Source organism: Diadema antillarum, unplaced genomic scaffold, assembly GCF_040938485.1.
Source record: "Diadema antillarum isolate AM-2024a unplaced genomic scaffold, OU_Dant_1.0 scf00000014, whole genome shotgun sequence".
Taxonomy (NCBI): domain Eukaryota; kingdom Metazoa; phylum Echinodermata; class Echinoidea; order Diadematoida; family Diadematidae; genus Diadema; species Diadema antillarum.
The window spans coordinates 1,627,307-1,644,263 of NW_027270903.1; the positions used below are offsets into that span (position 1 = coordinate 1,627,307).

The 16,957-nt window shown below is 38.6% G+C and overlaps 1 protein-coding gene across 1 annotated transcript in view; it reads left to right on the forward strand.

Annotated features, from left to right (window-relative positions):
• Positions 1-16,957, forward strand: part of LOC139723298 (calcium-dependent secretion activator 1-like) — a 97,895-nt gene that overhangs the window by 28,354 nt on the left and 52,584 nt on the right. The window contains exons 2-3 of the mRNA XM_071634561.1: positions 1,793-1,873; positions 2,438-2,592. Coding sequence (XP_071490662.1) covers positions 1,793-1,873; positions 2,438-2,592 — 236 coding nt within the window. The remainder of the gene's footprint in view (positions 1-1,792; positions 1,874-2,437; positions 2,593-16,957) is intronic.

Sequence of the window (16,957 nt, forward strand, 5' to 3'; positions counted from 1 at the left end):
CACGCATCCATGTTTTTTTCGGCTGTCACCATGAGTTAATGAGTAAGTACCGTGGCTGAGAGGTTACGAACACATGGATAAGACCAAAGGCTTCCGTGCAAGTGTGAGGTTTGAGTCCCAATGCGGCAGGAGTGCCCTCTTCGGCAAGGCACTTTATCATCATTACCAAGTCTCTTGTAGGAGACTTGTTCCTGTTGGTCCCATGTGTAGTGAGTTCATACACTATATGCACTCAAAAGAACCCACTTCACTTCTCTTTTAATTAAAGAACAGGGGAAATCCCCGTGAAGTGGTCAAACAAATACACACACACATGCACGGAAATTGGTAATATCTGCAGCAATATTCATGATTGAAAGAGGCAGATTGCCCTTACAGAAATTTGAGTGTGCGGCAAGCTTGTGACAAGCTTGCGGTCACCTTATTAAGCTCGCGATAAAAAGTTTCAGATCACGCTACTTGCCCGCGAGTTAATTGTACACTTATGACAAGCTTGCAGGAACTCTGCGAGCTCGCAGCAAGCTTGCAGGCTACTGTAAAGGTGGAAATTTTCAAGGTGTTGAAATTTTTGCACATTTCACGCAACCAAAAACTAGCGCGAAAATAAAAACGGGCTAATATTTTTGCTTGCTATATGTTCCAGTGGTTGATGTCTTGATTCTGCGGAATTAAAACACACGGAGCTCATTTTACCTGGCTGAGCGTGAAAAATTAGTTGCGCGAAAATATCCACTTTTACAGTACAAGAGCAAATACTCTGCAAGCTTGCCGCACGCTCGCATTTCTGTAAGGGTGTATTCTAAAGCAGAAGAAGAAGAAGAAGAAGAAGACTGATAATGATATACATACATGTGTTTGTATATCTTCTTGCAGCAAAACAGGAGTACGAATCAGGCAGTGTGTTTCAGCAATTAGAGCATTCAGTCTTTGCTAGTGATTCCCTTTTGGCCTTCCATTGGTAGGGAAGTCCTGGTGAATATTGTGTCAACCGTGGTTAAGCTCGGAGAAGCTAAAGAGCATATTTACCATAGAGATAATGGGTATTAAAATCATGTTGTGGTGCCATCATAAACAATATACTCTTATGATGTCAGATCTCATTCAAATTCATGTTGGGTATATTTACCCAATAGTGGAATATTGTTTACCAGGATTTAATGATGAATTTACATTCACACAGTTAAAAAGTTTAAAGAGAATATAGAAAAGGGTGTGTTAAATAATTTGTGGTACAAATTACATTGATTTAAAAACAAAAACCACTTGTATGAAATGTGAAATAGAATGGTTAGAAAGTAGGCAACAAATCCTGTGTATAAGAGTTTGCTGATCTTTATCATGATATAACCCACAATGTAGAGACTTCTTTCTTAAGACATGCATCTAATTTCACACATCCAAATGCAAAGCTGTCTGATTCAGACAAAGTGCAAACAACATTTCATAGATTCTCCCAGTTCCCAGTAAGTTTTATAATATTTCTTCTCAGAATTATTCATTGTTATTCAGCCTTCATTTCGTTTTCCATTATGAATCCAAATTTGATATTCTGAATTGTACTCATGTTTCATATAGTACTCATTTTGTCATGTATATTTTCATTCTAATTTCATATATGTTATTTCTTTATCACAAATCAATTTTTATGTATTTTTCTTTACACTGTTAACATACCAATTTCAGCCCTCAGTTGGCTAGTCATGTGTTACTTTTAATATGAAATGAACCATCTTTTGACTCTTAAAGGTCCTGCACAGTCAGATCAGCCTCATCATTTCCTCTTTCTCTATAGCTGGACAATGCAGACGAACAGGCGGCTCAGATCAGGAGGGAACTGGATGGGAGGTTGCAGCTTGCCGAACAAATAGCAAAGGTAAGAACACATTGATGAAAATAATCCAATCCTAGTCTCAAATGTCGCAATTTGAAGTTAAAGGTCACAGTGATATATATATATACAGATATGCTGAATACCAGTAACCTTTGACAGTAAAGCTGCATTCAATTTCAATATATGTATTCAAATTGATTTTTGGCTGAAAAGACAATGGTTTCCAGTTTCTGTATTTCCTGTTGAAACTTTCCCCATGACCATTTTTGTCAGAGCTCTATAAAACTTTGATATTTGCAGAGGTCAACGTCCACCTAAACCCTTCATGTTTTCTGTTAAAGATTCACAGACTGTCTAGCCATTGCATACATGCATGTATGGTGTGGGAGTTTGTCTGGCTTTAATGTATTTTGTCTGTTGTTGTGCGTTGTCTCTATTAGTGAGTGGGGAAGTACAGAGTGGAGGTGGATGCAAAGATCATTGTCAAGACAACAGATGGTGTATACTTGGATATTGAAAAATGACGGAAAGGAAGATATATACGGGATTAATGTTTATCTCTGCTTGATATTGTGGGTTTTTGTTTGTTTTGTTGTTGTGATGCAGACCAAGAAAGGACCAAAGTTCATCGTCAAGGAGATGGAGAGTATGTATGTGGACGAGCTGCACTCAGCTGTCAACCTCCTCATGGCAAACCTGGAGAGCTTACCCGTTTCCAAGGGCAACACAGACTCCAAATACTCCCTGCAGAAACTGAAAAGGTAGATGACTTGCGCTGGAGTGATATATGCGAGAATAAGTAATATTTGTGTGTGTGTGTGTGTGTGTGTGTGTGTGTGTGTGTGTATGTATTATGTTATAAAGGATGTATAAATAATGAGATATATGGTTTTGATAAGGAGAGGATTTGGGAATAGTGGTGATATATTATTAATGATATGTAAGTAGGTGTGTATATGTGGGAATGTATGTGGGATTAGTGGGATGAGGTAGGGGTAAGATTTTGGGTGTAGGGTAGGGAGAGTTTTTGTTGGTTTGCTTTTTAGCTCACCTGAGCCAAAGGCTCAAGTGAGCTATTGCGATCGCCCTTCGTCCGGCGTCCGTCGTGCGTCGTGCGTCGTCCGTCGTCCGTCGTCCGTCGTCCGTCGTCCGTCGTGCGTCGTCCGTCGTGCGTCGTGCGTAAACTTTTTACATTTTCATCTTCTTCTTGAAAACCCTAAGACCGATTTTCATCAAACTTGGCAGGTAGCATCCCTAGGGGGTTAGGAACTCAATTTGTTAAAATGGGCACCATGCCCCACCCAGGGGGCCCCCAGGGGGCCCAAACCCCCCAAAATTAAGGAATCTGTAAAAATCTTCTTCTCTAGAACCAGAAGTGATAGAGCTAAGTTAATACTATGAGTTAGTACATTGATGACTGTAGTTTCAAGTTTGTTCATGGCAGAATCAGGGGTGCCCCCCTTGGGACCCACGGGAGGGGGTGGGGAGGGGTTCTAATGGGGCCTAAATTGTACATTTTCATCTTCTTCTTAAGAACCCCATGACCCATTTTCACCAAACTTGGCAGGTAGCATCCCTAGGGGGTTAGGAACTCAATTTGTTAAAATGGGCACCATGCCCCACCCAGGGGGCCCCCAGGGGGCCCAAACCCCCCAAAATTAAGGAATCTGTAAAAATCTTCTTCTCTAGAACCAGAAGTGATAGAGCTAAGTTAATACTATGAGTTAGTACATTAATGACTGTAGTTTCAAGTTTGTTCATGGCAGAATCAGGGGTGCCCCCCTTGGGACCCAGGGGAGGGGAGTGAGGAGGGTCCTAATGGGGCCTAAATTGTACATTTTTATCTTCTTCTTGAGAACCCCATGACCCATTTTCACCAAACTTGGCAGGTAGCATCCCTGAGGGGTTAGGATCTCAATTTGTTAAAATGGGCACCATGCCCCACCCAGGGGGCCCCCAGGGGGTCCCACACCCCCAAAATGAAGGAATCTTTAAAGATCTTCTCTAGAGTCAGAAGTTATAGAGCTAAGATAATACTATTAGTGAGTACATTAATGACTGTAGTTTCAAGTTTGTTCATAGGAGATCCAGGGGTGCCCCTCTTGGGGGCAGGGGTGGGGGGGGGGGTGGTTGGGAAGGTCCAAATGGGGGCCTGAATTGTACATTTTCATCTTCTTCCATAAAACCTCATGATGGATTTTCGTCAAACTTGGCAAGTAGCATCCCTAGGGGGTCAGGATCTCAATTTATCAAAATGGGCACCATGCCCCACCCAGAGGGCCCCAGGGGGCCCCAATCCCCCCAAATTAAGGAGTCTTTAAAAATTTGCCCTTATTGTACATTTTCATCTTCTACCTTAGAATGCCTGGTCGAATTTTGGTAGAGCTGTGAATAATTTAGATTAGTGACTGCGTGAAAGGTGAACTTGCGATACTCAGGTGAGCGCTAGACCCGCGGGTCTCTTGTTTACTGTATACGTTGAATATTTTGCAAGGTTTTTATTTACGCGAATTTCACGAGTCAGGTGCTATTCGCGAAATATTAAAGACACACAAAAATAAAGACTCCCGATATGAATGTGACGCACACGTATGTATTTCTCCATTCATACAGTACTCGACGATTGCGAATTCAACCGCTCGCGAAATCGTCGGGAAGTCTCGATTTGCAAAAATTTAGACTCGCTATTAAAATATATGGGGTATACAGTATATAATGGATTCTGACAAGTTATTCGTCCACTTTGCTTGATTATATGTTGTCATATGATTGTGATGGTTTAGTGTTAAAGTTATGTGAATATAATTTTCTTCCTTCTTATTGTAATGAGCTGATTTGTATTTATATAGGTAAAAAAATCCATAATTGTTGGTTCAATTTGTTAACACATTCTAAGTTATTGTGAAAATTTCCATTTGTGTTTCATGGAATCAGAAATGAAAATTATTAGGGGAAAAAATACATGTTTGGAGGGGTCAGTGGGATTCTGTGTGCCAGAGAAAAAAAAAGTGTGAGAAAGAGAAAGAGCCTATAGGCAGAGACAGTTAGACATGAACAAGGAGAAGAGCACAAGAAGAAATTCTTGAAGAGGAAGGAGAAAAAAAAAGGAGGAATTATATTGAGAAAGACAAAGAGAGAGAGACGAACATGGAAAAAGTAGGGAGGGAATCATACAGTAAAAGTGGAAATTTTCGCGTTGTTGAAATTTTCGCGCATTTCGCGCAACCAGAAACTAGCGCGAAAATAAAAGCACGCGAATATTTTTACTTGCCACATGTTCCTGTGCGTGATGCCTTGATTCCGTGGAATTGAAAACACGTGAAATTCTTCTTACCCGGCCAAGCGCGAAAAATTAGTCGCTCGAAAATATCCACTTTTGCAGTATAGGGACTTGAAATCAGTGAGAAAGGGAGGGAGAAATGATGAGAGACAGAGTGAGCATGCAAGTAAAATTTTGGGAAACTGATAAAAAAAAAAATTCATTGGTGTTGTATCTTTTGTTCCATACCTGTCTGCATGAATTAAATAGGATGTGTAACACAAAATGTAAATTGGAAGACTTTTGATGACCAAAATGTTAATGTTCTGTATGGACATGATTTGATGAACCATAAAGCCTGGGAATAAAGGATAGCGTTGAACATCATGGAGTTGTTGACGCACAGATTGTATAATGCATGTTTTACCAAAAGCAAAAACATTGCTGGTAGTTTAATAATAAATAGAAAATCCTTTTAATTGAGTCCAAGCAGGCATTTGCAAATCTTCAAAGTTCTTACTTCACTGGTGCCATGAAATCAATTACAATATGGTAACCAAAATAGTTGCACATCACTGGGCACTCTCAATACAAATGTACCACACAGAACATGCCAACTCATGAAAAGGCAGGAGGCTATATGAAAAAAAAAAAGAAGTTGGGGAGCATACCAAGATTTTATCATTTTAAAGGAACATTTAAAATGTATGGATAGAGTCGCCTCTTTCTTGTGCTTGAGGCTTAATGAAATCCAGAGTTTGTAACATCATTAAAGGGAAAAAGACGGGGAAAATATTGATTGCATTTTTGATATGATTGATAAGTTATTTCAAGTACTCTACTCTGAATCTTTGCTGCATGGTTCGTGAGCATGAACATCTACATTTATTTTTGAGCTGAATGAGACCATAAATATGCAGTGCCATAAAAACTGAATCCTCCCACATTGAACAGTTCTTATTAATGTATTGGATGAATAATGACAGATCTATTACAGCCTCAAGCATCAGTTGAGAGCTATAAGGGTGTGAGCCTCATGTGCCTTTGGCATGATTCATAGTATGATGCATTCTTAACATGACATGTGACTAGTTGAATCGGCACCACATTGTCTTTAATTTATGGCACATGATTGTGCAATGTTGTAAAATACACTTGATTTACTGAGCAAATGCTGCATGTTCTGTCTTGCGACATTCAAGACTATGTTACCTTGTATGCATGATTAACACCTGTGCAATTATATTTCTTTCAAAAATGCAAGAAAGCTTATTACACATTTTGTTTCTCATAGATTCTGGTTTGGTGCATTGATCGAGATCATGCATTGTATACTAAAATATGTGACTTGTTACATGTACCCTGTACATGTATTCAAAGACCCTAAAGCTGAAAACACTGCAAGGGAATGTTATTGAGCTTTTTTCTTGCTTTTGAACCAAATTCTGTTCATGCTGATATATAAAACTATCAAAAGTTCTGTTTCAACAATTGTTTTATTTTAAAGCTCAACTGTGGACACTTTCACATACCACCTCAGTGGAAAGCAGAGTAAAATAACTTTAAACAAAAATATGAGATTCTAAAATGGTTAAAACACCACTCAGACTTTAAAATCTTTTGCCTTATGAAATCGCAAACTGAGAGAGAGAAGGGTTGTAAACACTTTCTGAAAACAAAACATCTAAATCAGCCTTGTTGACCCAAGATGCACAATTTTTAGGCCTACTATAGTAAAAAAAAATTTAAAAACATTAAAATGATAAAATAAAACAGGATATTAAAGATATTTAAAAACTATTTACAACATTGCATGGTTGTGATGTGCAGTCTCATATTACATGATGTTCTATCATAGCTTGTAATATAAATGCCTGCCATGGCCAGAGACAACATATTTTGTTCGACAAAAAATGTAGAGATGTGGACTTTGGAGGAGTGCCTGAAAGCTGTTATCATATTACAACACGAGATGCATGCTCTCATCTGCCTGAAGGACACCCATTTCAAGTTGGAGACCCAAGGCAAAGTGTGCAATAATTTCTTGCTGAGCCTCCAGAACACAGAGAATGCTTCCAATGCAAGAAGTTGGGGGGGGGGGGGGGGGTCATGTTTGATCTCCAATCTCTGATCAGATCTGGGATGGCTCTGGTTTTGGTGTCAAAATAGGACATGGACATACAGCCCTCAGGATGTTTGTGCATCTGACCACTGCCCTGATGCAAATAGAAGGAAAACTGTGAAGTTTTGTGAATCACAGCAGAACATGACATGGAAAGTTTGGTTGTCATTCGCTTTCACATCTGTATCAAAGTTTGTGTGTGTCTTTTGTAAACCTGAAAATTAGATTCCTATCATAAGCTGGTTTATTGTAAAGGTAGGTAATTTAGACCTTTCCTCAGAATAACAAAAAACTGGAAACTTCTCTACGATGAAGGGGGAAACATTATTGTAGACTGCAAGTGAATTCATTTGGACCCTGAAAAATGTCAAACTATTATTCTTGGTGCAAAATGAGAACATATCCTTCATTGATGTGGGTTAGTTTTTCATTTCTGTTTTCAAAACTCATTGTTGTATTTCATTTAGATTTCATACCTGATATTGAGAGACATTGCTCTCCAACTATGCAAAATTTTATGATGCTTGCAAAAGAGATACTATAACCTTTATTGCTAACTCGTATAGTAATGCACTTGTGTTTCTATAGCTGAAGTTTCCTTAAAAAACTGACAAATGTACTGCATTAGAAAGAAAGGAAAAGGAAAGAAAGCAAGACATTCCCATACTTCACTCCAGTTTGTGCAGATGTTTCAAAAATAATGTTTGCAATAAGTCCACATGGTTCTGCTTTAACACTACATTAATGAGATTATATGCAAGAAAAGTGAAAATATGTTGAATTTTCTTTATATTTTCATTACACCATTGTACACATATGACATCACTAGCTGTAGTAGTCTTCACATCCAGCGATTGTGGAACCGTCCAAAAATTCATAACTTTTGAACAGATTGTCCAATTTTTCTCAAACTTTCACCTATGTGTTCTACTATTATTGCTGCATTCTCTCAATCCACATGTATATGAAGGTGGACTTGTCCTTTCAAATGTGTGTAGAAAGAGGAAAAGCTCTCATGTGAAATCTGGCATTCTTATCTCTAGATGGCTGAAGTGGAGAATCCATATCATTCTTGTTGTTTGCAGTCAAGAGAGATGTTTATTGAAAGATAAGAAAGCTGCTCATTCACCAGTTGGCAAGATTTAGGGATGTAATCATAGCAGCAACAAGATAAACTGATCCCACCAGAGTGTGCCGTTTCTAGGCAGTCGTTTATCCATTGCCCAGCACTACAGGCATTTATGTTACCTAGCAATGTTTGCTCTTTGATTTGTGTTATCAATCACTGGGATTATAAACCCAGCCCTGGCAGACTGCTTTGATACACTGAGAAAAGCAGACATGAGGACTGTCACGGTCCTGATTGTTAGGCTTAGACTTGAACTAGATCATCGTAATTGAAAGCAAGCAGTGACACATGAATATGGTTACAAGTTGATATCAGGCCATTCTGTCTAGTTATGAATAAATGTTGTCCTAATGCATGTAGATTAGATCTGTTGATTAGGGCTAACTGAGGGGATTTAAACTGATCACGGCCTTAAATATGTCAATGTTTAGACAGTGGGGGAGCCATTTTACGTTATTCTCCAATCCATGGTGCCAATATTACACTTTAAGCAGACAAAATCATTAAATAGAATTTGTGATCATTTTCAAGGATGAAAAAAAAAATAATGCGTCGCAAGTTTATAGTCAACATCAACAAATGATATCAATATCCAGAAAAGGTAAAATTTGATGTGGAATACTCATCAGCATATTAATTACACCAGTTGGGTTCTAAACTACAAACTTCTATAAATTTGACATGAGTATCACAAATATGACAAGAGAATATAGATTTAAATAGTCTTAATGGACAACTTTGTAGTGACTTTTATGGTTGCTTTGTCAACTCTATGGCTGCTCCATCAAGGGATACATCGAACTTTTTATGGTTTTCTTTTAAAATCCCTTGCAATAATTGTTAGTTTCATAGTAGGTGTAATTTGAGGGAGATTTCTAAATAAAAATACCCATGTATTGACGCATGTTTATGTCTTTCCCCTTTTTATACCCCCGCCAAACGAAGTTTGAAGGGGGTATATAGGAATCAGCGGACGGTCGGTCGGGCGGTCGGGCGGTCGGGCGGTCGGGCGGTCGGTCGGGCGGTCGGTCGGGCGGTCGGGCGGTCGGTCCGTTGCAAATCTTGCGTCGCGAACTACTTCCTCAGTTTTCAACCGATTCCCATAAAACTTGGCACAGATGTGTGCCTTGGGTTGTAGATGTGCAAGACGTATTTTTTGACAGTACCCAAAAGTACGTTGCCATGGTAACGGCATATTATGGGCAAAAATGGGTACAAATCTTGCGTCGCGAACTCCTCCCTTAGTTTTTGATCAATTTTTATGAAATTAGGTACAGATGTTCATCTGAATATGTTAATGTGCAAGACACATATTTCCGCAGTGGCAAAAAGTGCGTTGCCATGGTAACAGCATGTTATTGGTAAAATATAGGGCAAAATGCTTCATGGCAAAACTGCTTCATCAGTGTTCTTCCAATTCTCATGGAATTCATATTGAATGTTTGTCTTAGGATATAGGTCAGCATGACACATTTCTTGACAGTGACAAAAAGTATGTTGCCATGGTAACAGCTCACATATTATGAGCCAAAATGATGGAAAATTTTGTGTTGCAAACTACTTCCTCAGTTTTTGCCCAATTTCCATGAAACTTGGTACAGATGTGTGCCTTTGGTTGTAGATGTGCAAGACGTATTTTTCGACAGTACCCGAAAGTACGTTGCCATGGTAACGGCATATTAATGGCAGAAGATCAAGGAAAGATCTTGCGGATTTAACTACTTCCTCAGTTTTTTGACCAAAGCTTATGAAATGTTGTTTTGACCAAAGCTTATGAAATGTTGTTTGGTGGGGGTATAACCAGTCGCTGTAGCGACATTTCTAGTTAGATTTTGAATCCATACAATCTCTCTTTAAAACAGCTATTTGTGCAAATATATACATTTTCAGGAAAACATGTACTGTGCTCTGTTGAGTGCCAGTGAATACATAGTGTATCTTTAGGAAAATATGGGAAGAAAATAAAATGCTTTAAATTTCAACATTCAGAGCAGAGGAGTCATTTCTTCCATCTCTCATTAGAAATAAGACAAGATAAAATAGTGAACCATATCATGTAAAAAAACAGATATTTTACGGTACTTGAAACTTGTACAAATTTTGAGAGGAGCCAAGATTTGTGAAAGTAAAATGCATGTGAAAGGTTTTTTTTTGTTTTTCTACATCGTGCATTGAATGCCAGTGGCAATTTGCAAGAGTTTAATGCATCAAAAAAGAAGATCAGCTTTATTTTGCAAAAGTTTCATACTGTGAATGTTTCTCGTTTTACAGTACTAAATGGAAACACAGAGAGACTTTAACGCAATTTCATATTTGTAGGTCATCAAGGCATCAAGGTCTCTAGGCATAAAGTGTGATGTTTGCACTGACATATCTTGATAGTAACAGGTCAAAAGTTGTGCTTCTTCATTAGCGGTAAATATTTGTGGAATAGTTTTTGCATTTCTGAATATACCTCTGCTGCTGTGACTTTACAAGTTGTTGAAGAGTTCCAATTTGGACTGGTTGGTGCATGAAATTGGCCAAGACATTCGACACGTATAACTTCTAGACAGATTGTCAGACTTCTGTGATATTTTCTCAGAGTAATTCAGCGGTCTGTCTGCATTACCCAGATGTTTTGTTTTTTTTAACTTCCCCTTTAAATTTCCCCAAAATTGTTCGAAATAGGTGCATTTATATATAAATTACGAGAAAAGAAAGTAGAAAGGTTCTGAAGGGGAGTTGACCTGATGCCAGTTGATCAGAAAAGTTGTACATCACTTAAAAAAAGCCCACAAATAAAACCCACTGAAGTATACCTTGTACATATATTTTGATATTTAATAGACTATTCTTTTGTCATGTTGTGGTATAAAAAGCATATCTTTATATAAGTTATGAGGAAACCTGACTTCCTTTGCCATGCCTCAACTTCAAACTTTACAATTTGCTATTTTGTACTGCAAAAGACTTTTTTTTATTATCATTTGCATGTGTGTGTGTGTGTGTGTGTGTGTGTGTGTAATATATCCTTCCTTTGGTGAAACAGTTGCAGAGTTTTTCTCCTTTCTCTCACGCTGATAAATCTGCAGTGGGCGGCTAATATTCCTCGCCTCTGCATCGTCAAGCCATTGCGAGATAAGTGTCACTTAGAATTACAGAGCAGCCAGTTTCGCGATTGTGCCGCGAGGAAAATGATGATAACAGAGAAAGAAAAGGCCAGTGCCATGTTCCCCGCACACAGAAATATGACACTTGTTTACAGTAGCCATGCCTTTACCCCGGGCAACGATCGCCACAAACACAAGTCATCACGCAATGCGTTCTGCATTTAAGCTCAAGTTGAATCATAAATTCACAATCTCAAATCTGTATCGTAGAAAATATTAACAGATAAGACACACACTTTTTCTCTTTTTTTAATGCAAACAAACTTCACTGTTTGCCTTTTGAAGTCTCATAATAATGGAATTAAGCAAAGTTCCTGGAGACTTTGTTTGCATTGGAAGCACATGTGCAAGTGCTTTGTACTGTAGTATGATGTCATTGTTATTAGCAAGTATGTTAGCATTACACTTCATGTGCTCCTAAATATCTGTGCATCACTCTGCAGCTCAATTTCTAAGGTAAAGGGCATGGACTCATGCTATCCTTGTTGTCCAGTATTTAGCTCCAAATGACGGATTCTTGTGGCCATAACTACCAACAGAACGTAACATGCATGATAGTTTGATACCTTGTAAAACAAGCAGTAGTTCATTTAGTTGCTAATGGTAATTGCCATGGTAGGTTGTGTACAGTCTCGAGAGGGCTGACTGAATATATAATACCGGTATACAATTTACCTACCATGGTATGTTACGAGAGTACCATATCAAGTAGTAGCCTTCATGCTGTGACAGAACAGCCATTGTTGATGCTATATGATATGGCAAGGTTCAGACCAGCTTGAGTTGTACTAATAACCATTTCATGCCAGTGGGCTTCATGATCACATGGTAACACTTTGTGGGGAATACACTTTGGTAGTTTGATTGCCCCTGCATGGACTTTATGCTATCTTCGTAAGGAAACACAGGCTTGTTAAAAAAAAAATGCACTAACCGGCAGAGATATTTTTCCACTTATTGTCTCCAGAGCATACACAACCACTTCACAAGAAAAATACTTTCAAAGGAAAGGTGTCATAACAAGCTTGGCAATCTATAGTTGAGCTACGTTTGGGTTAAAAATGTGACTTTGCTATTAAACTTTTGATATGAAAAAAGAAAGAACTTGGTCACAATTGTGTGATAATCTATTTCAGCAAGTAAAATTGTCTTTCATATTCACGAAAAACAGAAGACACTGTTATGTGAATGTAAATAAATGTTCATGCTTTAAACTAGGAGCTGAAATACTCGGCAAGGCCAAGAATGTAAAAGGTCACCCCCAGCTGCCGAAATGTTGTGCTGATATGGCAACAGACAAGAAAACGTGACTGCAGGCAGAGTGAAAACAAGCGAGGCGTGGAAAGCATATTAACCTCTGAAAGCTATCAACTCGTCTCACTGCTGAGGTGTATTTGCAAGCACAGCAGGACATCAATTGGCACCAATGGGCGGACAAATTATGCATGCAAACATTACAACGACTTGCAAATAGCGTGCCGGAGAAAGGCCGAAATGGGAGGAAAGATAATCGGCGGCAAAAATTGGCATGCCGCATAATATGCAGTGCCGAGATGTGGTGTATCGGCAGGGCCCTTCGTCTTTACCTCTAGGGCCAGTCATATCAGACCAGAAGATGACTGCTGTATAATGCATGAGCGGGCTGTTATATGAATAGAGTGTCTCACAAGACATGGCTAACACTAGTGTCTCTGCGTGCTAGGTTAGTTGACGGGGAGTGTCGGTTATGTCACGACTGTTACCCTACCGTCAATCAGCAATGGGTGGACACTGTGGTAATACAAGCCCATATTAAAGGTTCATGACATTGTCGGTGTCAAATGCTATCTGAGTTTTAATAGGCAGAAGTAACACACCAGTTCTTTGAATTTCACTGCATGCCATTATGTTTGGCAATAATTTTTGTCGAATGGCTCTTTAAACTTACCTGTTGCTTACTGTTGATGTAACTTATGTCACAGTGATGCTCTGGGCTCTTTGTAAATAGCAAGCAAAAAACAAACCAGCAGGGTAAACAACAGAGCCAAGGGAGCAGTCAAATGATGAGATACGTGGGTTGAAAAGCGGGGGTGTGAATGAAGGCTGAGTTCAGGTATTGAATTCATTCTGAGGTTGACAGTCTTTTTTTTTGTTTTTGTTTTTGTTTTGCTCAGACATGTTTTCTCTTGTGTCATGAAAGTGATTGTGAGGTCACGGAATGCATGATATTTGAGTGGCTACTATCAATTGTAGCCAAACTTTGTTTCCATGTCTGACTTGAAATATTGTGCTGTATGATGTCTATCAAGACTGCATTTTGATATATGGCAGAGAGCAAATGTTGGAAACAAGGGGGAAATCAATAAAATCTCTGAAGCTGGGAATTTAGCATTTGTAAAACAAAACAGAGAAAGCTGATGAAGAGGTTTTTATGGTTGCTTGACTCTTTTTGTTTGACATTGTTATATTCTTCACAAATGAATTAATTTCATTGTTTTTGTATAAACAGTGTTAGTTTTTATGCATACATTTGTGGTTCATGTGTGTGTAAGTTTGTTAAGACTGATCCACAATATTTCTTAAGGTACAATACAGGTACCGTACTGTACTGTGTATCAAGGAAGGAGTGGGCAGGGACATATTAGACTGAGCTTGGGAATGAGTAGAAGAAAAGAGAGTTTCACTAAGATGACAATGTTTCCGAAGTTGCTGGATTTGTCAGGATATTAGCAGATTGAGGATTAACTACCAGTGGATTTATTTTCTTCTATTTTTTTTTGGGGGGGGGATGGGGGAGGGTTTATAGGGATCTTTTAAGCAGAAGATGATACGGAAAAGGAATAATTTCTGCAAGCGATTTCTGTAACCTTGCAGATGTCGGTCGTGAGTGATTCTTTATGAGGTGAAACATTTTGGAGTCAGACAACTGCATTGTGCCACTATGTCCAAGAGGAGGCTTCAACTCTGTGGGATTTGCTTTCCATCATATGAGGTCATGTGATGTTCCTATGTGGAAAGCAAAAGCCAAGTAAGCGAAGGGAGTAATAACTGAAAACTGAAAGTTAAAACTGAAGTTAAGCTGGTTACCTCATGACTGCATCCATTGCTGTGATGCAGATGAATGTTTTGTTCACATATATTGCTCTTTCTGAATAGTGCCAATGGGCATGATCTTTATTTTGAAGAAATATTCCCTGTTTTTGGGCAAGGAATGACTTTCAGATATCTTGTTGGGTCTTACTTTTTTATGTGAAAATTCTTATTTTTTTGTTGGACTAAAGAAAGTTTTCTTTCATTTGTGGGAAAGAACATGATTCTTTTATTTTAAGACCACATTCGCCCATATATCATATACGTATGAAACTGTTGGCTGCAATGTTTCAATATCTGTTCAAAGGAAAAAAATATGAACGAGGAGTATATCAGAATGAGAATGAAATCCTGTCTACATAAGATATGAAGACAATGATGAATTCTCTGGTATAATGCATTTGTGGATTTTTTTTTTGTCTCTCTGAGAATCTGTTTAAAGGGAAAGTATACCATCGGTTGAGATGATGATTGAGCTTCAGCTTTTTGCGAGATACTTAGAAACAACTTGATGAAAAGTTAAAGAGCTTGCCATTCTAATAGGAATTCAAATTTTGTTTGAGGAAAATCAGTTTTGAAATGGCTGAGATATCCAAAAACAAAGTCAAACAAAGTTATCCTAATAAAAGGTGGGTCCCACCTTGTATTGTCATTGCTTGGATATCTCAGCCATTTCAAAACCAATTTTCATCAAATAAACTTTTGATTCCTCTTAGGATCATATGCTCTTTCATATTTCATAAGATGTTTCTCATTATCCCACTGGAAAATTGAAAACCTGAAGCCCCCATTTCAACCAAAACTATACCATCCCTTTAAGAACTAAATGAACCTGTCATCTATGAAAGTTGTCAACATAAATAAGAGAATGATTTGGAAAATCAGGTAAATCCTATTCTTCTCCTTCTCGCCATCCCTCTCAGTATGTCCCCCTTGTGCTGCTGAAATACAACGATTGCCATCTTACATTTAAACAAAGCCATCCTGGTGTACTGGCATAACTTATCAAAATTTGTTGTAGCTCCATATAAATCCACATTTTAGGGAGTATATATTACAATCACAGATGTCACCAGGCATGGGAGCTTTGATGCGTTTCCCTCTGTAGTTCCCACATGGCCAATTGGAGAAGCAGGCTTATATGGAAGGAGAGCAGAAGAGTGGCATTATGCTGGATAGAGTTCATGCACTCCTGCCCCTGTGGTTTGTGGTTGTAGAAGTGTGTGTGGTGAATGGGGTAGGGGGGGGGGGTGGAGGGAAGGGGGATGCAGGGGTGGGCGTGGCCATAATAGGGAGACAAGGTGTCCATGTTGCTCTAATGCTGAGATGTTCCTGATGGGATGATAATGTTAGATTGCTGGTGACATGGGCTCATACTGAGTCCAAAGTGATACTGGGGTTCAAATCATAGTAGATCAAATTACAAGGCTTCAGGAAAACAGTACAGAGGGTTTTGAAGAATAAGTACAGGGCTGTATTAGTGCATATAATTTTATGTTCTGTTAGAGAGCAGATCAGTTGAAAGACAAGTCAGTTTAATGTGATTATTTGCAATTAAATCTTATTCAATTCATTTCATTTCATTTCAAATCAGATCAATTCACATTTGTTATATGATTTCACAGGTGAATCTACATTGTAATTTGTGTGATGATTTTGATACAACTCAAAAGTGTACTGATAAACTATAGGTATTTTGATACAGAAAAAGTAGATATTTTGATACAGTGCAAGATGCATTGGAAGTATGTGTAATAACAAAAGATGAAACAAATCACATGATTAAACTACCCATCTCCACATGATTATTTGGCATACTTGTATAGCAATACAGACTTATCGAATACAAGTTCACATGTAGTCTGTAGAAGCATTTGTCATTTCCAATATCTATTATGTGCTGCATAGTCAGGCTGTATTTGCTCTGAACAAATATGTAATGAATTAAAGACTGGAATTGTCTTTGCTCAGTGCTTTTGATATCAATGCAAATATTCGTCACATTCCATATAGAAGACAACATATTACAAGAGAGAGAGAGAGAAAGAGAGAGAGTAACCTGGAGAAGAGAGAGAGGGGGGCGAAGAAGAATTGTACGATGAGTGGAAAGACTGGAAGACAGTGAGGAGAAAATATTATACCATATGTCCCCCCCCCCCCCACCCCCCCAAAAAATACAAACTTCTGGATCCCCCATAATGATATCTTTAAAAATAGTGAATAAATTCAAATACAATTTCAGGGTAAAAAACTATGACTTACACCCCGTTTACAGTGCGAGGCTCGGCCGCGGCCAAGCCCGCCGAGCCCGCCGAGCCCGCCGAGCCCGCCTTCATTTCAATGTAAACGCACAAAAGGCCAAATGTGGGGCCAAAATTGGCCGCGCATTTGGCCA